The sequence below is a fragment of the Nicotiana attenuata genome, unplaced genomic scaffold (genome assembly GCF_001879085.1).
Source record: "Nicotiana attenuata strain UT unplaced genomic scaffold, NIATTr2, whole genome shotgun sequence".
In the NCBI taxonomy this organism is placed as follows: domain Eukaryota; kingdom Viridiplantae; phylum Streptophyta; class Magnoliopsida; order Solanales; family Solanaceae; genus Nicotiana; species Nicotiana attenuata.
Genome location: NW_017674379.1, coordinates 23387 through 48426, shown reverse-complemented (window position 1 = coordinate 48426; position 25040 = coordinate 23387). Strand labels below are relative to the sequence as shown.

Genomic DNA, 25040 nt, shown 5'->3' with positions numbered 1-25040 from the left:
CCCTGAGCTGATCTCATCTTCCTCAACCGATATCCCCAGATTTGCAAGTGCATCGGCCTCACTGTTTTGTTCTCGAGGTACATGCTGTAAAGTCCATTCTTTGAAATGGTGTAAAGTTACCTGCAGCTTGTCCAAATACCTTTGCATTCTATCCTCTCGAACTTCGAAAGTTTTGTTTACTTGGTTCACCACCAGTAAAGAGTCACACTTGGCTTCAATGACTTCTGCACCCAAGCTTTTAGCTAGATCGAGACCTGCAATCATGGCCTCGTACTCGGCCTCGTTGTTAGTCAACCTAGAAGTTTGGATAGACGTCCTAATAGTGCTACCCGTGGGTGGCTTCAGAATGATGCCTAACCCGGACCCCTTCACATTCGAAGCACCATCTGTGAAAAAGGTCCACACCCCCAATGATGTGCCTGATTTTAACAGAAGTTCTTTTTCAACTTCGGGTACGAGGGTTGGTGTGAAATTGGCCACGAAATATGCCAAAATTTGGGACTTGATGGTCGTTCGAGGTTGATACTCGATATCGTACCTACTGAGTTCGACGACCCATTTCGCCAATCGATCCGATAGTTCGGGCTTGTGTAAAATATTATGAAGTGGGTATGTGGTTAACACGCATATGGGGTGATATTAAAAGTATGGTTTTAACTTTCCAGAAGCGCTTATCAGTGCAAGTGTCAATTTCTCTAAGTGCGTATACCTAGTTTTTGATTATCCTAGGGTTCGATTACATAATAAACGGGATATTGCGTACCTTGCTCTTCTCGACCTAGGACACCACTTACCGCGATTTATGATACTGCCAAGTACAAGTAAAGTTTCTCATCTGCCTTTGGAGTGTGAAGCTGTGGTGGGCTCGACAGGTATCGCTTTAATTCCTCTAATGCTTGTTGGCACTCCGGGTTTAAGGTAAAATCGTTCTTCTTTTTTAGCAAAGAGAAAAATCTGTGGCTTCGATCCGACGACCTCGAGATGAATCGTCCTAAAGCAGCTATCCATCCAGTTAGCCTCTGCACTGCCTTTACACTGTCTATGATGGTGATGTCTTCGATTGCCTTGATTTTATCGGGGTTGATCTCGATCCCCCGGTTCGACACCATAAAGTCTAGGAATTTGCCCGAATCGACCCCGAAAGCACATTTCTCGGGGTTGAGCTTGTTATATCTCCTTAAAATCTCGAACGTTTCTTGCAAATGAGCCAAATGGTCCTCTGCGTGCAGGGACTTAACTAGCATGTCATCGATATAAACTTCCATTGACTTACCTATTTGTTGTTCGAACATTTTATTTACTAGGCGTTGGTAAGTAGCTCCAACATTTTTTAGCCCGAAGGGCATCACGTTATAACAATATGTTTCATACTTAGTAATAAATGAAGTCTTTTCCTGGTCTTCCGGGTTCATTTGAATTTGGTTATACCCGGAATAGGCATCGAGAAGGGTAAGGATCTCGTGGCCAGCCGTGGCATCGATCATGCGGTCGATGTTAGGCAGTGGAAGCCTTTTTTAAATCCTTATAGTTTACACACATTCTAAGTTTGTTCCTTTTTTTAGGGACTACGACTACGTTGGCTAGCCATTCGGGATATTTTAGTTCCCGAATGGACCCTATTTTGAGAAGTTTAGTTACCTCGTCCTTTATGAATGCGTGTTTTACCTCGGACTGGGGCCTTCTCTTTTGCTTCATCGGTTTGAACCTGGGGTCAAGGCTTTGCCGAAGCGTTGTTATCTCCGGTGGAATCCCTATCATATCAAAATGGGGCCAAGCAAAACAATCCATGTTATCAATAAAAAATTGAATAAGCTTTTTCCTGAGTTGGGGGTTAAACCCATTCCCAAGTATACCTTTCGCTCGGGCAGGTGCTCGATCAATATAACCTGCTCCAGCTCTTCGATCGTTGATTTGGTGGCGTCGGAGTCTTCAGGAACAATAAAGGTTCGAGGGGTCAGAAAATCCTCCTCTTCTTCTTCTATCTCCTGTTTTCCCAAATCGGTCGAGGCTGGTGGTTGTGATTGCTATTTGGATTCTTGTTTACCTTTGATGCTCGACCTGTCCGAAGTTGATAGTGTTGATATTGGTGTTACCTCATCGACCACGAACATTTCCTTTGCGGCATGCTGCTCCCCGTATACTGTTTTTACATCGTCCGTCGTCAGAAATTTCATCATTTGGTCGAGAGTCGAAGGGACTACCCTCATGTTGTGGATTCAAGGCCTTCCGAGCAGGGCATTATACCTCATGTCGCCCTCGATCACGTGGAATTTGGTATCTTGAATGGTTCCAGCTACGTTTACTGGTAAAATAATCTCCCCTTTAGTTGTTTCACTGGCCATGTTGAAGCCATTTAAGACCCGAGTTGCGGGCACGATTCGATCTTGTAGGCCGGTTGCTCCACGAGCCTCGATCGGATGATATTTGCTGAGCTGCCTGGATCTACTAAAACACGCTTAACTTGAACTTTATTTAATAAGATAGAAATTACTAGAGCGTCGTTGTGTGGCTGAGAAATGCCTTCTACTTCTTCGTCGTTGAATGATAAGGAGCCTTCGGGCACATAATTACGGGTTCGTTTTCCCTAGTGAATAACACCTTAGTGCGTTTGAATATGGGTCCCTATGGAACATCAACCCCACCGACGATCATATGAATGACATGCTGGGGTTCCTCCTGATCATTTTTCCTGTTGGCGTCCCTTTCCATGAAATGATTCTTAGCTCGATCGTTGTGGAACTCTTGAAGGTGGCCCTCGTTGAATAGACGGGCTACCTCTTACCTTAGTTGCCTGCAATCCTCGGTTTTGTGACCATGCGTGTCATGATACTTGCACATCAACTTTGGGTTTCTTTGGAAAGGATCGGTCAGTATGGGTCTGGGCCACCTAGTATCTTTGATCCTGCCGATTGCCGATACAGTCCCCGATGCGTGGATGCTGAAGTTATATTCTGATAAACGAGGTGCCTCCACGGGATTGGCATGCTTATCAAAACCAGCTTTGCTCATAAGTCCCCCAAGAATTCTGCCCTCGGTCGCTTTTTATCGATCATTCCGAGAGGAATTGCATCCTGAACCATTGTTCCTTCGATCCGCGGTATATGGTTGATATCGTTCTCTCTTCGACCTTGGCTCTTTGTCGACGTCTCTCAAGGTTTTAAATGCCAACCTGTTTGGATGTACTGAACCGGAAGGGGCTCCTAATTGGTCGTCCTCGACCCTGATCTTCGATTGATATCGATTGTGCACATCTGCCCAAGTTACAGCTAGATACTCGACCAAATTTGGTTTCAAGTGTCGTGATGCTATCGAACTCCGCTCGTTCAACTGGGTGAAAGCTTGAACGGCCCAATCATCTGTGACTGGTGGCAACTGTCGCGCCCCTTTTTTTCCCTTCGCGGGGAAGTCCGGGTTTCGACATTCATGGGGGAACAACTCGTTTTCTTTTGAGAATTGGGTGTTTGAAGAGTCGCCACCTAACGAATTAAGGTGCGTTAGGGAACCTAGAGCAATTAACTCATGTAACCAGTTTGCATTACCAGAGATTAGGGTAAGGGCTCGAAATAACCTTAAGGGGAAGGTGTTAGGCACCCCTCGAGGTCCACAACGGTGGGTCCCGGCCGAACTTACTTTATGAATTAATTAATTAGCAAATAGGCAGTCTAAGCACACATATGTAAAAGGAATGAAGACTTTTAACAGATAAGCAGTCTAAGCACACATATGTAAAAAGGATAAGGGAGGTCCTATGTTGTTTATCCTATAGGATCATATCCATGCAATGCTCGGTAATCACTCCTCGGTGAGAGGGGTTACATGTTGCATTAGCGCACAGGTCATCATATCCTTTTACTACCCATTATCCCACCCCTTAGCGGTTATATAAGCGAGTTCTGATTAACGAACTCTAAGTGTGCTGCTACCCGCCCTTCCTTATGGTCCCGGAGGAGTTTAGGACCTCTAGACTTGGGCAGTTCTAGACAATCCTAAGGTGTTTAAAGGGCAAAAGTCTAGGCGACAACAAATAACACATAGGATTGTCAATTAAGGAAGCAGATAAAAGGCTCATATTTACCTCCACATATATATAGGCAAATAAGCAGCACGTCTCAAACAACTGATTCTAAAGAAATTCAGAAAGCCTAGGAAAATAATATCTAGATGAACATTACAGAACAGAACATGCAGCGTTTGTTTTAAGGGAAGTGGCAGAATCCTAGTCAGTTTGCCTACTGGTTTTTATAGCCTGTTAAGCTTGGACAGTTTCACACATAAACAGAACCTGATTTCACAGTTATCTAACGGCCTAAGGCTTGCCTAGGCGTGTATATGCAGTCATAATCTGGGAACAATTTGAAGTTCTTTTATCATATAGGCATGCTGATCTAAGTGATGAAGATTATAACAAGTGATTTATACCAGTTTACATCAGAATATGACACTTATGTGTGAGGCCGTTCTTAAACCTTTTCATGAACAGTTATTTATTTAGTCGAAATAGACAGGATCCAAAACAGATGCAAACAAAGTCCTATGAATAGGATATCAATGCACGCAGGGATGATTGTTTTTATTAGGCAGGATTATTCAGCAACAAGATTTCTGAGTGACAGTACTGATGCAGAACCAGGAATTGAGTAGTGATCTATAACATGCAATATGCTGAAGTCGTAAACGTGAATACCCTAAAAAACAGGATGTCTAGTGCACAGGTTTGGCATGGTTTGAATGCAAATAGACACAGCAATCCTAGAACACGATTTCTAATGCAGATTTGCATAATGTAAAGCCTAAAAACATGATTTCTACCCAGCTTTACCCACAGGATCATATAGCTACCCTCCCTTTTCACTAGTTTCCCCAATATCTGTTTACAAATGATTATTACAGATCAGAATTGAATAAATTACATAAATGAAATATAGATTAAACTATAAGGAGCCTGATGCAGGCCCAAAGCAAACCTGGGAGTACCAGGCTTTCAGTAGTCTCAAATGCCAAGGATTTCATTGCCAAATTTGTGTCCAGGTGTGTCAGAGTTCCCTAAGGACCTCAAGGATCCCGGGCAGTGCTCACACCCAGACTTTTCACAATAGGGACTAAATATGTGCATTGTGGAATGGCCAGCCCCAGTGTGCCAGAGTTCAAAGGAATCTCAAGAGGATCCCAAGGCAGTACACACACTGGAGGGGCAGAACCTATTGACTTAGGAGTAAAGTGAGAGTGCTTGACATAGTTTTGAAAGGTTTTTTGGAAAAAATAGTATAGAGATGACTCCAGGAGTGAAAAGGTTTTTTGAAATAGGAACCAGTTTGGTGGTAAAATAGTTTGAGAAAAGTATTAAAACACTTTCGAAATCAGAACACAAATCACAGAACAACCAGATTCAAAACACTTGGCAAACAGATTCCACACAGGGATAGAGGGGTTGGGGACACATAGAATACACATCAGCGTATAGGGAAACACATAAACAGCAAAATGCATAGAATTCTCAAGAGCTTTATAGAATTAATAAGTTAGTCATGACAGTGGGTAGTTGAGACACATAGCAGGGGTATAGCAAAACCATGTTGAAAGCAGGGGGTATTGGACAGAATCATGCACATAATTAGGATCAATCAAAGCCCAAGAGATTAAGTATAATCTCATCAGTAAAGAAGGGCAGGCAGGAATTTAAACAGACATGCTAGACAAACATTACATAAGCATTCATAATTTAGACATGCTAACTACATATTGAACAAACAAGATTTAGACATGCTAGATAAAGCAGTAAACAAGTAGTTATAGTTTAGACATGCTAGTTACATATTGAGCAAGACAATACTTTAAACATGCTAAGCAAAGAAGTAAACGGGAAAACATATTGGATTCATGGTTAATGGAATAGTGCGGTAATAAAACACATAGAGTTTGAGGTTTCAAAACTTAAGCAGAGACATACCAGTTAGGGAAAGAGAACACAGAGTGTGAAGCTGGTGCAGTGCGATACCTAGCCTTGGCTTACGGCCGACTAGATCAATGAAAATCCCAAGTAGCAGAGAAGACCAGAGAGTTTTAGAGGGTAAGTTTGTTTATGAACTAATGTCCGTGTCCCAAAAGTGAGAATAGAGGAGAGTATATATAGCAGTTTAGGAGCGGAGCAGAATAAGGTAAAAGAAATCAACACTCAGCAATTAAGGAAATCACAGGATCAATTACACACAAAATCAGCATAGTCTTCCCTTAATTGAGGATAACTACTCAACGGTTAAAATACAGGAGTCATATAAGGAAGAAAGTCAAAAATCAGACCTAAGTAAAGAGGTAGACAAACATGAGTCTAATTAAGGAAATAATCGTGAAGAATCAATAACATTACAGGCAATTAAATAAGGTAAGAAGAATAATTAAAATCGTAAACAATGGAATAAATTAAGAATCAGCACATAAGTTTTAGCAGAGCAAATCAGTAAATCATAATTCAAAATAGTACTGATTTAAGGGGGGGTGAAATATCAGTTTCCACAAATAGACAAATAGGCTAAATAAATTTCATAAACACACAGAAATTAGCCGAGAGATCGACTCAGAAACCCTAGTAGAGATGAACTAGGGTAAAAAGTCACAAGATACTGAATTAGACTAAGGAGAAATCATGAAAGTAAAAGCACAGAACAAAACAATGCAACGAGTAACACGGAAAACCCAGAAACGAAGCAAAAGTATAAGAAAATTGGGGCTTTAGCATAAATCGACTAGGGTCCAAACAATCTTAGCAGAAATCAATCAATAGCATTTAAGAACAGACGATTAACATTCGAAAATCAGAAAGTCTTTAGAGAACGTGACTTAGGGTAAACCTAGTTTTAGGAAAAACAAAAAATCAGTTGAAAAACCAGGAATCTTTCAAGGAAACATGTGAAATACGTTCAATCGGTCTCAGATCTGAGAAGATCAAAGGTAAAAATTAGGGTTTTTAGAAGTATAACAGAGATGAGGTCATAGACTTAGAAAACCATGGATTTAAGACAAAAATGAGAAAGATCTTACTCAAGGTTGAGCCAAATGGCCTGAAGTAGGCAAGAAAACCCAAAGGTGTAAAGCAGACTTGCCCTGGTCCCTTGAGAATCTCCTCAAGGATCTAGGAGATGGAGATACCATAGCATATAGGAGGCCATTAGAGGCCTGAGGTGGTGAAGAACCACTATAGAACGACAGTAGTCTAGTGATGGCGGGGGGGATTAGGGTTTCTGTTAGAGAGCGTTTGAGAGACGAAGAGAGGAGTGACGGCGGGGAAAGGGGGGAAATGGTTAGGGTTAGGGGGGGTCTTTTGGTTTAATTAAGGTAGGGGAGTCCTGGACCGTTGATCAAAAATGATCAACGGCCAGGATTGGCCAAGGGGTTTGGGTCAGGCGGGTAGGGAATTGAGCCTAAGGGTTTGGGCTAATTTTATAAGGGGTATTGGGCTGGTTAGTTTTAGGCAAAAATTGAAATACAAGAGGTTGTTTATTAAATACCCAAAGTAATTGAATAAAATTAATTTGTAAAATAATTAACTAATTACAAAAAAAAATGATTTTTATGCATGGAAGTGCTTTAAAATAATTATTCAATATTAAAAAAATATATAATGGACCAATTTCTGGTAAAATAATGCAGTGGTGTATACATGTGCTATAATTGCAAATTAGTGCAATTGTAACCAAAAGGTGTAAATCTGGCTATTTGTGAAATAATTAGAACTTAATACAACTATAAATAGCAATATTAAGTCATGAAATGCTATAAAGCCATTTGTGATGCGATTTGTAATTATTTATGTAAATAAAATACTAGGATAAAATACAGAAATTATGGAAAAATATCAATTGATGCTAATGCACAGTTCTGAAAGTATATATGTACTTTAAAATATTATAGGAAAAATTTGGGTATCAACAGCAACTCCATGCGTTCCATTTGAAATCGGGATACGAACTCCCTCAGCATTTCGTTTTTCCTTTGTCTTATCTTAAAAACGTTTGATTTTCTTGTTGCGGCCTTTATGGCCCCGGCGTGTGCCTTCACGAAAGAATCTGCTAACATGGCAAATGAGTCGATGAAATTTGGTGGGAGATTGTGATACCAAATCATTGCTCCCTTTGACAAAGTTTCCCCAAATTTTTTTAGCAAAACAGACTCGATCTCATCATCATCTAAGTCATTTCCTTTAATTCCTCATGTGTACGAAGTGATGTGTCCATTAAGATCGGTGGTCCCGTTGTATTTAGGTATATTCGGCATACGGAACTTCTTAGGAATGGGCTTCGAAGCTGCACTCTGAGGAAAAGGTTTTGCACGAACTTTTTCAAAACCAATCCCTTTAGGATCAGGGGTGCCCCTGGTATCTAATCAACTCGGGAGTTGTATGTTTCTTCTTTTTTATCATTATCTTCAATTTTCTTCTCCCCCGTCTCAGTTCTTTTGGTGAGCTCCTCGAGCATTTTCATAATTGCAGGATCAGCCCTTGATTCGTTACCATTCGACCTTTCTGGCACTGGCTCGGCACGGTGAGTGATTTTTGGCTCGACCACACTTGGAGTCCTATGTTGATTTTCAATTGAGCAATAGCGGCCTACTGAGCCTGTGGCATCTCGAATATTACCTGGAGGCTAACTCCCCCATCTTCTCTGCCATGTGTACCTTAGCCACTAGATCGGCCTTCCCTGCGTACACTCCCTTCGGGATCCGTGTCTAGGTTCACATTTAGAGCAACGTGCGAACTGATGTCGACTGGATCGGCGACCGGCACTCCCCCCGAGATTAGCCGGTGGCACCCCGACTCCTGGGGCAATTACATTATCGTTTTCTCCGTGAAATCCGAGACCATCATCACCATGTACGGGCGCGTTTTGTGAGTTTGACATGCTTTAACCTGAGAGCAAAAATACTTGACAAGAACAAGTGTGAAAATAACGTGTGTTATCAAGATCAACACTGAAACAATCACTATTATCCTACGCCCCACGATGGGCGCCAAACTGTTTACCCTAAAATTCGAGTAACAATTAAACTTGTATTATGGTTTTAAGGATATGTGATTTAATTCAATGCTAATTGATAAACAAGAAATTAAATAGATAAATTAAAGAATAAAATAGATCAAACCAGTATGTAAGCTAAATCTCGACCTCGAACTGTGACAATCTCGAGGTATGATAATGGGAAGAACAAATGATAAAACAACTCTGATGAACAGTACGTAAAATAGCAGGAGAATAGCAAGCGCATAATTTCTTATGAATGGGCAGTGATGAATGTGTTACAAATGGATGGGATCCCCCTTTATATAATAGGGAGTCCTAAAAAAGCTACACTTCCAATTATAGTAGGAAATCATATTTGACAACTGTTTAACCGCTGAAGACCAATCCATTCCGAAATTTATGCCGTGACCTCCGGTCCATTGCGGGTATCTCGCTCTTTCCGTTATTGACTCATATCGGCATCACCTCGAAGCATGCCTTCTTCTGACCTCGGTAAGTGTTATCGACCATGACCTTGGAAAGGAACTTCGACCCCGAGCTTGACGTTCTGATTTTCCGACGTGGTATCACTTTTTCTATCGAAGACCAAAATCGGGTAGCTTCGATTTCCAGCGTATACAGAGAAGATTATTTTTTTTTCTTGTCTGTAATCCTCACTTACCATCCAGCTTTCCGCAATTCTAATACCGAATTCTTCAGAATATACTGATCGAGAATTTTCATACAGTGGAAATATGGAAGAGTTTGGAAAAAGAAATTCGGAAGAGTTAGTGGGGCGATAGGTTCTTACACTGTCAGATAATACTCGAGTTTGAATAGCATCACTCAATTGCTGCTTCAGATGATTCAATGAATTTAAATAACGACTTAACAGAAAAACAGAATCAATTCAAGGACCCGTGAAAATGGAAGCCCATCCCCAAGCCACGTACTTGGACATAAAACATAACCAATCACTGGAGACAAACTTGCCATAAAATTAATGACAAGGCTCAGAGAAACACTTCAAACATGAATATGAACTACTACAATTCCAATCTACCAATTTAGAAATATTATGTCACCGTCAAAAATGGCAACCGCGACCAATTAGCACGATCTATTGCCATGTACATAAAATCTAGGTACCCTATGGTAAAACAGGAACAAGGTAAGACACAGCTCTCAGTTTTGCTCTTTCTCCTTTTGAAGAAGATATAATTTACATGATACGAAGTTAAACTCACCTGAAAAGACTTGAAAGTGTTCGTTTACCTGCTTTTGGTTTACTATTCTTATCCGAAGCCAAATTACACCCCTGCGGATTCTGTTTTCTTCTATCTAACGACTCGTTCCTTTCCTCATTCTGTTTTTGTGAGGGATCACTCTTCTCTTTGGAATTGTCCTGCTTGCTAGTCACACCATTGTCAACGTCGAGTAAAAGCTTTAAATGGTTTACAGCAGTCTGCTGATATTTATTGCCTCCCTTTTGCTCGTTCTTGTGACGCGGCACTTTATGCTTCACCTCTTCAAGAACCATTCTTATTTCATCCTGAGGCAACTCGCTATGCTCACCCTTAGTTTTCTTCTTACTTAGAGCATCCCCATTATCTAGCTTTTGCTCAAGAGATTCTTTATATTCAATCAAATCCTGCTTCTCAACAGCCTTGTCCTTGGATTGCTGGGCAATAACCGACTTTTGCTTCTTAGTTACTACCTCCTCTAAAGCAAAGCTCCCCTTTTGAATCAACTTTCGCTTCTCAGCTCTATTGTGTTTAATTCCGTAACTTGCAGTGGGCTGATTATCATCTTCACACTGGAAGTTCCGCTTCTTTAACTCCACATTTCCACCAATATTTTCCCTTGGATCATCTACACTCGATTGAGCATCAAGTTTAACCAGCGTATGTTTCTCGTTTTTAATCACTTCACCACCTGGAATGATCCCAGGACCTATAGTATCAAGGATGATTTGGCCGAGAACAAACCTTGTCTCACGCATTTGTCCTTTCCCAAGCAGAGTATAATCTATTTCGAAACTATTCCTCCTGGTTTTAAGAGACGTAACATCTTCCACAAGCATGTCAAAAATTACTTCAACGCCCTTCCCCATTTTCTTCGATACAAATACCTGAATATAAAATATCTCATTAAACAGTCAAACAATCTCCACAATAATATACTAGTAATTACCATCACAGGCTTAGTAACCCATAAAAAATTGCTCCAGGAAATTAACAATTGTTAGATTCTGTTTGTCGTTCTCCTACTTTCCTCAGGGCAAGAAGAAAAATCATGACAAAATAGATACTGTTGGCAGAGGCAGGACCTTCCACTAAATCCCCATCTCTTTAATATAAGAGCTGAAGTGATTTCCCAATGAATATATCTCAGCCTTTTAGCTGTGGAGGGAAAGAGCGTTAATTTTATTCCAAGTGCTAGTCCAAACTTCCTGGAAAAGTTAAATGAAAGCATTCATGTCGTAACCAGATAAAGAACACTCTTCCACGAGGCCTGGAAATATGAGGTCCTCTTAATTGCAGGAAACTCAATTCCTTTACTCCAAAGTCAAACTTTATAGAAAACCGGGGGAATCAGCTCCCCGTGAATGTAAAAAACTAGCTTTCCTAAACCAAAAGATGGTCTGATCACTCATACCCTCCAAATTAATACTACTTCAGAACCTATGTAGGCAGCATGGTTTATATCATTTTAAGCACTGTTTTTCAGTGCAATACATCAGCTTCAACAAGGTTACAAACGTGTAGCCCTCAAGGTATAAACAAATAAGGTAATTGTATGAAAAATGAGAACTAACAAATAAGGTAATTGTATGGAAAATAAGGCTAACTGTTTCGACTTTATCTCTTGGGAAGTCGTCCAACCAGCCGCCTCCAGATTCTGCAATCTGGGATCTTACCATTAAATTATGACCAAGTGTAATATGGATTAGCAAAGAGATTTCACCAAGAAATTAGAACTCAATTGCGTTTCAAGTCATTCAATTGCGTTTCAAGTCATTCTGTCCATCATACCTGCTAATAGATAGAAACTAACAGAGAATGTTCTTCACAAACTCCGAGATTCCTATAACTAGCTAATTCTCCCTGTCCCATTTTATATGGCATGGTCCACTTTTGAGAGGAAAATAGGTTAGTTTTATTTTTTAAAAGCTCACTTGTACTTTTTCAACAAACAAATTGTCAAATTGTGATATTAGACTTTGATTAAATTAATTTTCCAGTATATTCAGAAGATGGCTAAATCAGTGCCCACTTTCAGAAGAAAAATGGTCAATTTGATTCTCAGGTGAAAAAGCTGCATCAAATGGACATACTACTTTTTTCACATTACTTACTCCAAAGCGCGACAAGGGTACAGAACACATATATGGAGTGCTCAATAAAATAATATTTAACAAAACAGCTAGGCCAGCTCGATTTAACAAGTTGCCTCAAACTAGATCTAGAGACCAAAGTAGGTATACTCACCAAACCAGAGCATGGGGAACCTGGGAACTTGGACATTGCTTCCTGGAGGCTGTCCTTATCAGTCAAAATGTCTAAAGAATTTTTCACTAGCAGTGCTAGTTCTGTAACTCTATCCGCAAGCTCATCATCTGATGTGGAGGAGCCTTGAGAATCTGAAATTTCAGGTGCATAAATAGCTGCAGCATCAGAATGTTTTTTAGCAAATTTCACACCTTCCTTCCAATTTCCATGGTACAACACAGAAGCAAACGCCAGGACAACAAATGCCTGTTGAGGTTTAGTGATTAATGCCAGATGAAATGCCAAAAGTGCAACCCTGCGCACATACATCAATCAAAAAGAAAAATATTGTCAAGACTCCTAGCCACTACAAGCCAATTTCTCGAACTAGCTCAAGCCTGAGTCATCTAAAAGACTTCCAAAAGGTGATAACACGATGATCTGAGAAACAGTAGAAATCCACCAGTTTGATTGCAGAAAGCCAGATTATGATTTATGAGCTGCTATGCTGATAGTGAACTATTTATTGTAACATGACTCCCCAGGTTTCATACAGCTGAATGTAGTCAACATGCACTATAGAACCATGAAATACTCCATGCTGAAAATTATAATTAAGCAATGCACAATAATGGTCATGCCATTACCTTCGCTCTGCTTACATCTACCATCATACTCCCTACGTGCTGAACATACACGAAGAGATTCTTCAACACTTAAGATGTCCACAATGTTCCTAAATTTCAATTTAAAAGCAAAAATTCTAAATGCAAAAGATAGAGTAGAAGTACCAATCTAAGCGGCACAAGAAAGGTTACTATTCGTTTAAGTAATGAAGCTTATTCATAGTGATGATCCCAACTTAGGATTTTCATATCATGAAAATGCAGCACGATATTCGACAAGGAGGGTCCAGAATGTGAACACAAAGTATAAAAACAAAATGAAGATAGCTCAATTCTGTTTCCGGTGCTGCAGTACTTTCCTATGGATTTGCTTGTTGAACTAGTATGACAATTTAGGTTATCAGTCCCTCCCTCCTTCCCCCTCTTTGTTTTTATATTTATAAGCCAGCAAGGTGAAAACTTGATTAGGGTGTTTAGTCTTTGCTTGTGTGGTTTTTATTTTCCAGAAGCAGAACAAAAAATGCAATCCCATACTATTTTCTTTGCCTTGTTACCATGTCATCACTGGATTCTGTGTGAATTTTCTTAGCATGTGCGAGTGAAACGCAAGTTCCTAAAACCAGAAGAGGTATTTCCAGTTTTGCCAATGCAACAAACAAACAAAAAAAAGTTACAGCTGGCCTTGTTACCATGTTCATCACTGGATTCAGTGTGAATTTTCTTAGCATGTGTGAGTGAAACGCAAGTTCCTAAAACCAGAAGAGGTATTTCCAGTTTCGCCAATGCTTATAAACAAAAACACATTACAGCTGGCCTCTGATTGATGAGAAACCTTAAACAAGGGAGATCTTAAACCAAACAAAACTTACATCACAAATGAAAGATATAAAGGTAGTAGACATAGGACAACATCCCAAATGAAAGATTAAAAACTTGTTTACTTCAAAGCATAAAAAGAAATCAAAAGTTAACTCCAAATATTCAACCCTAAGCTATAATAACACAGAACCTTAAGTTAGTCAAACAATGATATCAACTGCCAACATCAACACTTGGGACTAAGGAAAAAGAATAGTTCTCTCACAAAGCTAGTAGGTATGAATGTCGATAGAACAAGATAGAAATAATAAAGGCATAAAACAGAGGGGTCTAAAACCACGGAAGAACAGCTCATATATGAATAAAGTTCTCAAAGTGTCAGTAAATACTACAAGAATAATAGCAAAAGATAACGACCATCTCTTTTGGAAGAAAGTGATACACAAGGAACTGAGATAACATTAATGCCGAAAGAAAAAAATCCTTCAGAGAACCATATTTCTGAAAGTGATGTCAAATAAAATGGAAAACATTCAACTCGTACAAGAGAGCTGCTGCAGTATATGGACTATCGTTGCAGGCGCAGATAATTGCAATAATCATTGGAGGGGTGATAAAAAAAAACACACCAAAAGAAAAGAACCAAAAGATATTAGTTAACAAGGTCAGATTACATTCTTTAATTCAATGAACATATGAAGTCACACGAAATATCTATCATCGATGTTGTCTAGAAGCTACTGAACTTACCACAAACTATCATGAGAAGGTCGACCACAGGTGACTAATTGATCCAAACTGGAAAATAGTTTCTGCAAAATGTTCAGACCAATAAATTCAATGCGTAAACACTACTGAAAACTGAACAAAACATGCATAAGTTGAAAAGACAAATATGCCCAGACACAAGTGTGAGCATGCGCTCACATGGGAAAAAATCTCAGGAGGATGCATGTGAGCAAGCACTCTAGAGAAAATATATAGACAGCATTGGAAGAGTTGACATCAATAAGTGAGGAAGCACATAGAAGGAACTATACAATTTTGTAGAGTAAAAAAAACAACACAAGATAGGAAGATCATACCATCAGCATAGCAGAACTTTCACCCAACTGTTTGTTAGACTGTTGAGTAAGGTGCGCTGCCTGTAAATGACACATTTACTCAAGTATAAGCTACTATCCTGAACCAAAAAGCCATAGAATTCACATCAAACCAAAATGAGATGGAACAATATGGCATACATGAAATGGTAGTAGCATCTCAAGGATGTTGTATCTCTGAAGTAAAGAAAGAGAAGGCTCTGCAGCTCCATAAGACAGCATATAGTTGACTTCCATCATTAGTCTAGACTGCACAAGAAAAAATTAAGGCCATGCAGAGAAAAACTATTAACCATGAAGCAGTTTTGTAGAGAGATTCCTCTGTGGTTAGGAACCTTTTTTAGCATCACGAATATCAAGCAATGAGAAGAAGGGATGATAGCATAGAGAAAACTAACAATGGGAGGGGTAAAAGAACAAAAAGAAGTTATGAAATAAGTTAATGCTTGTTTTCATAGAATTCATCGTTCATACCTTGTCCAGTCTCATTATGGACGATGAGAGTTTGTGCATAGCATTTTCAATATCCTTTGAAAAAGACAACTTAAGGCGAGCAGCCAGTCTCAAGCCACGCAGCATCCTCGCTGAGGAGAAAGAAAATCCAGAATCAGTTTCATCAAAATTTAAAAAAGAAAGGCATTAGGGTTAAACTCATGTACCCCTTTTAAATTTTTCAATTCAACAGTCCTCCGACCTCCTCCAACTTTTGGAAATACTTACTCTAACTAGCAAACCACTGAAAACACTTCTTACATTGGCCTGACATAAAGAATGTTCACTTAAGTACATAAAGAATATTCTTTTTCAAGTGATGGATTGAAGAATATGACGTTTTCCATAAAAACTTGTCCCTCAAAAACTTCAACTCTTCTTGCTACCTCCAAGTTTAGGCGGAATGCCATGTTCCACCTCCCCCAACCCACATGCAGAGTAGCAATCCACCTGGGGAACATTATCGCACGCATCTTCAAGCACCACTCTCCCCTTTCTCACCAGCACAGTATTGGCACTCTTCCCCTCACAAGCACCAAAGCCGATCTTTCTCTCTGTGAAACAACAAGCCCCTTTCCAAATATCCTTGTTCCTCATTCCTCCTGGGGCACCCAAACACCCTACTCTCATTCCCTTTCAACAACATGTTACCCCCTCACTTCAGACCCAATCCCAATAAGAATGACCCCTCCCCTTGTCTAAAAACCTAACAACAGCTCCCACAAAGCCCAACTTCATCTCCACACAATCACCTTAAATTCAATTAGAACCCATGGCGACAAGCTACTTGGCATTTAACGTATAGTCTATATAATAGTACAATCCGTGCTAAAGATTTAATACTGAGTGATCCTTCCGTTCACAAACAAGTTATGCAAGAGCTATAATATAAAAGATTTGTAACATAATGAATAATAACTGTTGAGTTATTTAGGGCATTATCTATTTTTGGTGGGGCATTTCGTTTGTTGTATTAAAAACTGGACATACCATGTACAATCAAAAACATGTATTAGATTTTAAACCGAGTAAAAAAAAATCCGGAAATAACTTTTTTTTATAAATCCGGTAATATTCGGCTTATATGTCACTTCTTTGTCATCTTCAAGAACTATACATCAAGTCATCAACAACTATAACTCAAAGCGCAGACTAGCTGAGGCCGGCTACATAAACAAAATACAGAAGGATCAATATCAAAGTAGAATGCTTGAAATATAGTTCTAATTCTCAAATCAAGGCAAATCTTTAGAATAGTTGCACCTACCACAATCCTGTTCAAATGACAAGTGTGCTGGTACTAAAGTCCTTAACTGCATAAATATGACAAAAAGACTTCGTAAATTCCCAAAACATCAAAAAGTTGGACCTTTACATATTTGTAAAATAATTTCACCTGTAAGGATTTTAAGTCCACCATTGCATCGGCATAATCGTAGATTCTATTCACGGATGGATCGAAAAATAAACTGTTTCACAAATTTTACAAACACAAAAAATGAGTTCATTACCACCACAATAAATTGCTTCCACAATTTTATACACACACACACAAAACAAAAAAAGTAAAGTAGCACCACACATTTAACAAATTAAGAGATCCGATCAACCACCAAAAGAATCAAGAAAGTATGTAGAAACAAGGAAAACCTATAGACTTTTCAACTGCAGACGAAGCATGTATAAACTGTATTTCTTCCAAAGTCATCTATAATATGTTAAATACATATGTCCATTGATAACTTTGTAAATAACAAATTAAATAATAAGCCTGAGCCAAAATTAGTAAGGATACTCGTATTAAAAATTGATGTCACTACTTTATCTACTAATATAGAGGGTAAGTAATACGAGAATCCTTTCTTCTATTAAGTGGAGTCATAAAAAAATGATAGTCTAATAAGTGGAGTCATATTAAGACCTAACGGATTATCTAACTAAGCTATCCAAACTGGTAGAATGCTCTAATACAACATTACCAATTAACATATCACTAAGGGGTCGTTTGGCGGGAGGTATTAGAAAAAACAATGCAAGCATTAGCTTTGTGCATTACTAATCCCTTGTTTGGTACATTTTTCAACATATGTATAACTAATACAAGTATTATCCTATGTATAACTAATACATAGCAAACCATGGTATTAGCAATGCAAGTGTTTTTAATACTTGCATAAACATGGTTAAAGACATAATTGCCCCTCAAATATCAAAACCTATTCCAAATACTTTCCGCCATATTTTGTATATTTTTATATTGGGGTTTTAATTAATTTTTCCCCTTTAGCATTCTACTATAATCAAGATATGTGGAAAAAGATAGTTAGGGCCAAGCATGGTACTCTAAATCACTGGTGCACTAAAGTATCTAGAGCCTCTCATGGTGTTGGTCCTTGGAAAAACATTAGCAACCTCTGGAATGAATTCTCTGAAAATACCTCTTTCAGAGTGGGTAATGGCAACAATATCAAATTTTGGAAGGATAAATGGCTTGGTAACTCTTGTGTTAATGAATGAATATCCCAATCTTTTCAGACTAAGCAGGGACAAAGAATCCACCATCTCAAAATACAGAGAAAATAGCAGCTAGAACCCTTTATTCAGAAGGAATGTCAACGACTGGGAACTTGAAGAACTACCGACTCTACTTGCAAGATTGGAGGAGTGCACGTCGGATACACAGTCAACGGATAGATTAAAATGGGGGAACTCAAAGGAAGGAATTTATTCAGTGAAGGCAGGTTATACTCACCTCCATGCTCAAAATGATTTGATCAATAATTGGCCATGGAAATTGATCTGGAGAACTAAACTTCCAAAGAAAGTCATATGCTTCACTTGGATAGCAATTCGGGAAGCATGTTTAACTCAGGACAATCTCATCAAAAGAAGCTTTCAGATTCCATACAGATGCTATATGTGTAGGCAAACTGCAGAAACCACCAACCACCTTCTTTTGCACTGTTCAGTTGTCTCTGACATTTGGTGTATGTTCTACTCTATTTTTGGGCTAAGTTGGGTCATGCCACAAAGTAACAAAGAGGCGGTTGAAGTTTGGAGCTCATGGAAAGTTGGCAAATCCATCTAGAAGATCTGGAACATGATACCAGCATGCATTTTTTTGGGTAGTATGGGCAGAAAGGAATCGTAGATGTTTTGATGGTTTATCAACTTCAAATCATGCACTCAAGGCTAAATGTTTTTATTACTCTTTAGTTGGTGCAAACTCTCCCCTGTAAATTCCCCTGAGCTTTTTTTGGATTTTGTTAGCTCCCTGGAACTATAGTTAGCCTATTCTGGAGCTAACACTCATCTTTTGTACTTATCATCTTGCATCTTCTTGATGCCATTAATGAATCTTATTACTTCATCAAAAAAATATATCATATTTAATACTATTTTTGATTTTGAATTCGTTCAAAGTATAAACTGGAGTTTTCTTTATTTGTTAAAAATCTACCCATTTTTTTAATAATTGATCTTTTGTATTATATGTCACATCAATTAAATTTTTCTTCTCTTTTAACTTTAATATTTCAATTAGTTTTCTCTTTTAATTTTGTTCCCTGTAAAAAAAAGTTGGCTTTAGAGAGAGTAAAGAATGTGGAGGGTAATAAAACTGTTGCATTAAAAATAGTGTACAAAGTTAAAGAATGTGGAGGGTATTTTTGTAAACAACCAATTCTTTAGAAACTATGCAATGCTTTAATACACTAAACCAAACAGTAGATAAGAAATAATTTCAGCATAACTAATCTCAGCATTACTAATACACCCTATTCAATATTATTCTTGTACCTCCTACCAAACGCCCCCAATCAGTTAAGATGTAACAATACAAGAGGTAACAATACATGAGGAGGTCCATAAAGATTTAAGAGAAGGCACTCAGAGGGACCACAACTACGACAACTCATAGAGTTGGACAGGTATTTGTTTTTGTGAAAGAAGTTGAGCATCCAACCAAAACCTTAAGGCAATGAGTGGAGTAGAAAGGAAAATATTTTGCCCATTATTCAATATAAACATATACAAGAAGGTTTACTGACGAAAGTTCAAAGCCTTCATAAACCTCTTGGAAGTCCCCACACGGGACAATTATACAACTCAAGATCCTCATGCATGTGTAACTTGTATTTGTGGCCACACGTGAACTTGATGCAAATTTACAAGTGTCAGAATGAGCTTACCAAATGTTGACTCTAATAACACGTGAAACAATTGAGCATTCAACCTAAAACCTTAAGCCAATTAGTGGTCAAATACCTTTATCAACGCCTTTGAAAGGCCTTACAAAACTCATGCGGAACAGGTTTTAACTCAACAACTTTTTGAGCAACTTTTTCCCAGTTTGATGTTAAAAACAAAATAATTGTTTTCCATGCTTTCATGTGATTCTTCTTGCCAATGCAAATGTTGTGCTTTCCATCCCAAGCAGAATAATGGAAAGCACGTGGTTATTATGAGAGTAGGAAACAAATGAAAACTCCAAGAGATCAAGGTTAACATGCAAACAGTCCCTCCAATAATACTGATCCTTAATAGTTCAATCAGAATAGAGAATTGCGGAGAGTTTCTGACCAGTTCTGAAAACTAAAACAATCCTCCTGCAACTACCTCCATTGCTTATGGGAAAAGAATGGAGCCCTCTTTCTTCCTCGTGCCGGTGTTTGTTTTTAAAAACCGTTTCTTTTGCCGGTTCAAAAATACATTTTATAGAAAATAAAGATTTTTTGGCGATTTTAATCTATTAATTTTGTCTACAGTGCAACTGTTTCCTAAATAAAACTCAAAAACACATATTGATTTCCAAATATCAAAACCAAATCAACAACAGACTTGCTTTCAGAATAACAACGCCGCCTGCTATGTTCAGCTTTTCATCTTTTCTTTCTTTCTATGCACTGATCCAAATGATAAGATCAAACTGACAGATTCAACTGAACCAGTAATCTAGTGTAGCTACAAGACCTTTTTTAACAATTTGCGTGGCTGCACCTATAACTAAACCACTTACTAGGCCAACGATTTCTCATACTTCATTACTTCTACTTTTCAAGTTCTAAGAAAGTGACCAATAGAAACTTCCAACTTCTTAATTGCAGCTCTACACACGGCAATGCTTTTTCTATCTCAGCCAATTTTCCCATCCAAAAGGATGTGGACAAAATTTGATGATTCATCCATAAGTAGATCTTCAATTGAATTATGGTGTCATCAAAGACATGACACGGGGAATCAAACACGAGAACATTGTAGCACCACCTCCCAAGGATCCCACAAGGTGGAAAACGCAGTTGTTGCACTACCTTTCACTTTTATAACTTGTCTGTTGCTAAAGATGAAGGTTATGATTCTACAACACAAATAGGCGCCATATCGGGTTTCTAGATATTCACTGAGGACCACAATAGGGAGAAATCAAGCATGGCATTGCACCACATGCCTCCAAGTGACTGCCACCTCTATACCACACTACAATCCTCCATTTTTTGTCATGACCTTTGCTCACTAATAGTTCTGCAATTATATTTTTTCCATTATTTTCTGAGCGTATATCAGCACCAGCTAATCAAATAAAATGTAAATGTGTGATTAAAACAACAATTAGGTGTTATGAGTTTAAATTTTTCAGCTTTCCTTTGGCTGTCTCCGGCTCTCCATAGATATTCACTTTCGTTTGGCAAAATAGGAAGGAGAACAGGCTTTTTCGAAACCAAAACAAACTTGAGTCCAGCAGTAGAACAAAACAACCTATGAAGCCTTCCGGAGCATCCCTTCTCTGGGAATAATTTAAAGGAAACAAAATAAAGAGATACCTGTTAACAGTGAAGTCTCGGTGCATGGAATTCTTCCAGAGAATGAAGTCTTTTTTATGAAATCCCTTTGGCATTTTAGGAATGAAAAGTTCCTCTCTTTTTCCGGTTTGCTTTGCCACGGTATCAAAACTTGACACCTGAGAGACGGAAACCCAAATTCTTCCTTAATTATAGTTGTATAGTGTCTGAAAGATGATAGCCAACATATCTAGGCATCTAGGAGAAAAGGATTCCAGACCTATTACCTATCCAATATAAGTTTAAAAGGAGGTCAGACACCAACGGAAGTTCTTCAATGAGTGTTCTCCTTTTCTTAAGCAGTGTACAATATATTTGATGAAAACAGTAAACCTATCAATTTGAATCGCAAGACTCAACCACTTGTCACTTCCCAAAGCCCTTTAGTGATTTTCGTTTTATTAAAAAAAAAGAAAGACAAAGTATACAACTGTGAAACAGGCCATGCCCATGCAGAAAAAAATAGAAGCATAGAATATGCAACAGATGTATAGCATAAAGCTGCACCAACCTCCACGACAGAACCTTTGACATGTACTCTACATATTGGAAACCGTCGTCCAACAATTTCGGCACGATGAAAATGCCTTCTTATCTATGTCAAATGGAACACGACATAAATATCAAATCATGCTGACGAGTAGTTGAAAGAAAACATGACTGGCTCATAATTAGGATAATGTTTTGAATGTATCTAGGACCTGTGAAAGCCTTGCAGTTGTGATTACATCAAAATCTTTTGGTATTCTATTGAGAATTAGATCTCTGACACATCCACCAACAAGGTATGCTTCAAAACCTGTATATTGCAACTTTTTGTCAAATGCTAATCTTCACACAGTGAGATGGAAAACTGAAGTATTTGTATGATCATGCAGACTAGCTAGCACCAAGACAATGGTTAAAAGATTTCCTGAAGCCATTGACAATCAAGAAAAATGAAATCAATCTAGTATCTTTTTTTTTTTTTGGATAAGTGAAATCAAACTAGTATCTTATTTTGTGGCTCCTTATCCATGCAAACTACAATTTATTGGGAGCTTATAAAGTGGCTATCTTTAACCCAATATCTCATTGTAATTCTAGAGTGTACCAATAAGATCCCAAGAACCTGGAATAGGTTTGAACTTTATGATTCTTCCCAAGAGGGACAACAAAATCCTTTGGGACTTGATCCCAGATATCACCCAACCTCCCAACTAAATATTTATATGTTTGTAGATGACGGAATTCGTACTGTTATTAACAAAAGCACCGGGCTTCATATCTTGAGTGTGACTCTGTGTTCGTGAAGAAGCTTCTACACAGAGTAAAATAACTAGTATCATCAAAATGGACAGGTGTGGTATTGATGGAATGAATCCTATAGGTTGTGCTAATGTTTAAAGATGAATAATAGGCTAGTACCTCTTGGTACTTTACTTTTAATTAATTTACCTTACTTTACTTTAAAAATGAAGAATAATAGACTAGCTAGTATTTGACTTATCAAAAAATAAACTAGCTAGTATTTGCACATTAGTACTCTTACCATATTGTATTATCAATAGAAGATGTACTTCCATTGTCAAGTCAAAGACTCAAAGAATCGAATCAAATGACTTCATTTCCGCCTTCCTGGATTCCAACTCTGAAATTAATCGAAAATCAGTGCCTTCGTGAAGAACTTGATTGGCTTTGGGAAGCTGTGAGATTTTATATTTTCTACCCTTTACCCATCATGTGCCATATGTTTTCTTTAAATGGGTCTGGTGTAAACTACAACCCCAGAAGTAGTAGCTTTTATCTTTACTTGCCAGTTTTGGAGAGCTTTTAAAATATTCTGGATGAAATTCGGGAACACCAACTTAGGAGTCATGGATTTTATGGAAATACATTAAGATACTTCAGCAATATTCAGATTTTATATATGAGAGTTGTCCGGCCCACCTTGCCCCAACATGGACTAATTCACCAAGCAATATTCAGATATAAGGGGATAAGTGGTTTCAATTCTTGATCATACACAGCACTCAGTGTCATAATTGCTTTATTGAGAGAGTGGAAAAAGAAGGAAAATCTGTATTTATGCATCCAAAATTCAAATTGTTTGGGGCAAGGAGGTAAATTTCTAAATTTGTTATTGATTTTATTTTTATTAGCTTCAAGAATATATTTAACTCCAAATACCACAATAAAGGCAGATTTTGTCCATTCACACTTCTTATTTTTATGTTTCATAAGTGAGAACTGTCATTACCTTTTCTTTTTCCTTTCTTAAGCGAATTAATAATGTTGAAGTCCTGCAGTTCTGTGAACATAACTGAGAAATCCAGAAAAAGAACTAAGCACCATTTGAGCAATTAAGTATCACCTTGACTTTGGAGAACCTTCAGCACAATCCACGGAGATGCTGGTATCCTTGAGCTACTTATCCCAAAGTTCCTTGAGTCAAGCTTCCTCCACTTTGAGAAGTCAATTTCACCTGCATCATCATCATCATCACAAATCATAGGGTTACTCCTAATTACATAAAATAACATTCTTCTTACTTCCAAACCATCATGTCTCCTAATGCAATAAAACAAAAGTACCTTCTCTTATATGCGTTGCTCATTAGAACATTGGACTTAACGGGGCACATGCTTGCTAACACTAATTTGTAAGGAATTTACTTCAAATTCTTGGTGGGACACATCAACTTAATAATGTTTTGAATAACATCTCATGCATTTAATGACTCATTTTTCTCAGAACAGTCAAGAAGCTAATCAGCAGGTCATCAGAAATAACATGTCCCATTCATGCCACACAAGTAACCAGAATCATCCTATACAATGACAAACATATAGAAAGCATTTTTTCCTTTCATTGACAACAAGTAAGAAGCAGTATTTACCTGTCTCGACCACAGAGTCAGAACCCATATCAGCAGGGCGCCGTCTCCGACGTCTGTCTTGAGAAAACGTGTGCTTATATTTCTGGAACACAGCAAGTTATACAAGAATGTTATAAACTGTTCGACAATTTGCCTGAATGAAACAATATGGACGCTGGATGCACAAGTTAATAAAGCTAAGCACCTGAAACGCAAGAAAGGCCTTGAAGCGCGACAGCAAGGAATTGCCTTTGGTTTGTTGGGGTAGAGCGGCCATGAATTTTATAATTTTAGGAGCATTGTTGCTATTTGAGAGCGGGATCAAGAAAGCCGCGCCTCTTTTGGCTCTTTTTATAGTCGTCGGTTAGATGTCTGGTGCCAACAACAAAACCAACGTTGCGGGTTTGATTTAGGTCGCGGTCGAGTCGCCGGTCTTTACCATTTTGGTACTTGTATTTTGGGCTTCAAACGTTTTAACGAAGCGTTACCAAAATTTTCTTCCGATGAGGAGTTGGACACATGGTTTGTGTGAGTGTGAGTTAACTTATGAATGAATGAACATCAAGGATATAATGAAATGATAAAGGTTTTTCACGTTCAATAAATCGAAAGTGTAGATTTAAAAATTTTGAAATGAAGTTCGGAAAATGAAAAAATAATTTTTTGTTTTACCTTTTTGTTGTTTTGTGGTCATCTTCTTTTTGGATTCTTTTCTTTAATATAAATATAAAATATTCGAAATAAATAAAGTTTTAAAATATATCAAACACTAGGTGGCATTTGTCCATAAAAGTTCTTTGAAATCTTACAACAACAACAAAAATT

At 38.2% G+C, this 25040-nt stretch overlaps 1 protein-coding gene across 2 annotated transcripts; it reads right to left on the bottom strand.

The window, feature by feature from the left end:
* Positions 1 to 9957: 9957 nt before the first annotated feature.
* On the bottom strand, positions 9958 to 24761 carry LOC109218546. 2 transcript variants are annotated; one of them, XM_019382921.1, is made up of 14 exons: positions 24421 to 24761; positions 24237 to 24318; positions 23712 to 23822; positions 22060 to 22157; positions 21870 to 21953; positions 21341 to 21477; positions 16918 to 16990; positions 16789 to 16834; positions 15504 to 15613; positions 15171 to 15278; positions 15012 to 15071; positions 14677 to 14738; positions 12482 to 12797; positions 9958 to 11121 (listed from the first exon to the last, which is right to left on the bottom strand). In XM_019382921.1, exons 1-14 carry the CDS (start codon positions 24490 to 24492, stop codon positions 10234 to 10236), a joined length of 2247 nt encoding a protein of 748 aa, XP_019238466.1. In that variant the 5' UTR covers positions 24493 to 24761; the 3' UTR covers positions 9958 to 10233. The 2 variants fall into 2 exon arrangements, with proteins under 2 accessions (XP_019238466.1, XP_019238467.1); XM_019382922.1 differs by lacking the exons at positions 24237 to 24318; positions 24421 to 24761 and adding an exon at positions 22890 to 22988 and having other exon boundaries at positions 23712 to 23798.
* Between the last annotated feature and the right edge of the window lie 279 nt (positions 24762 to 25040).

Coding starts and splice junctions, on each gene's coding strand:
- LOC109218546 (XM_019382921.1), bottom strand. CDS start 24,492: ATGGCCGCTCTACCCCAACAAACCAAAGGCAATTCCTTGCTGTCGCGC. Junction 21,478..21,869: donor TCAAAGGTTCTGTCGTGGAG/GTTGGTGCAGCT, acceptor TCCGTCTCTCAG/GTGTCAAGTTTTGATACCGT. Junction 14,739..15,011: donor AAAGTTCTGCTATGCTGATG/GTATGATCTTCC, acceptor AACATTTTGCAG/AAACTATTTTCCAGTTTGGA.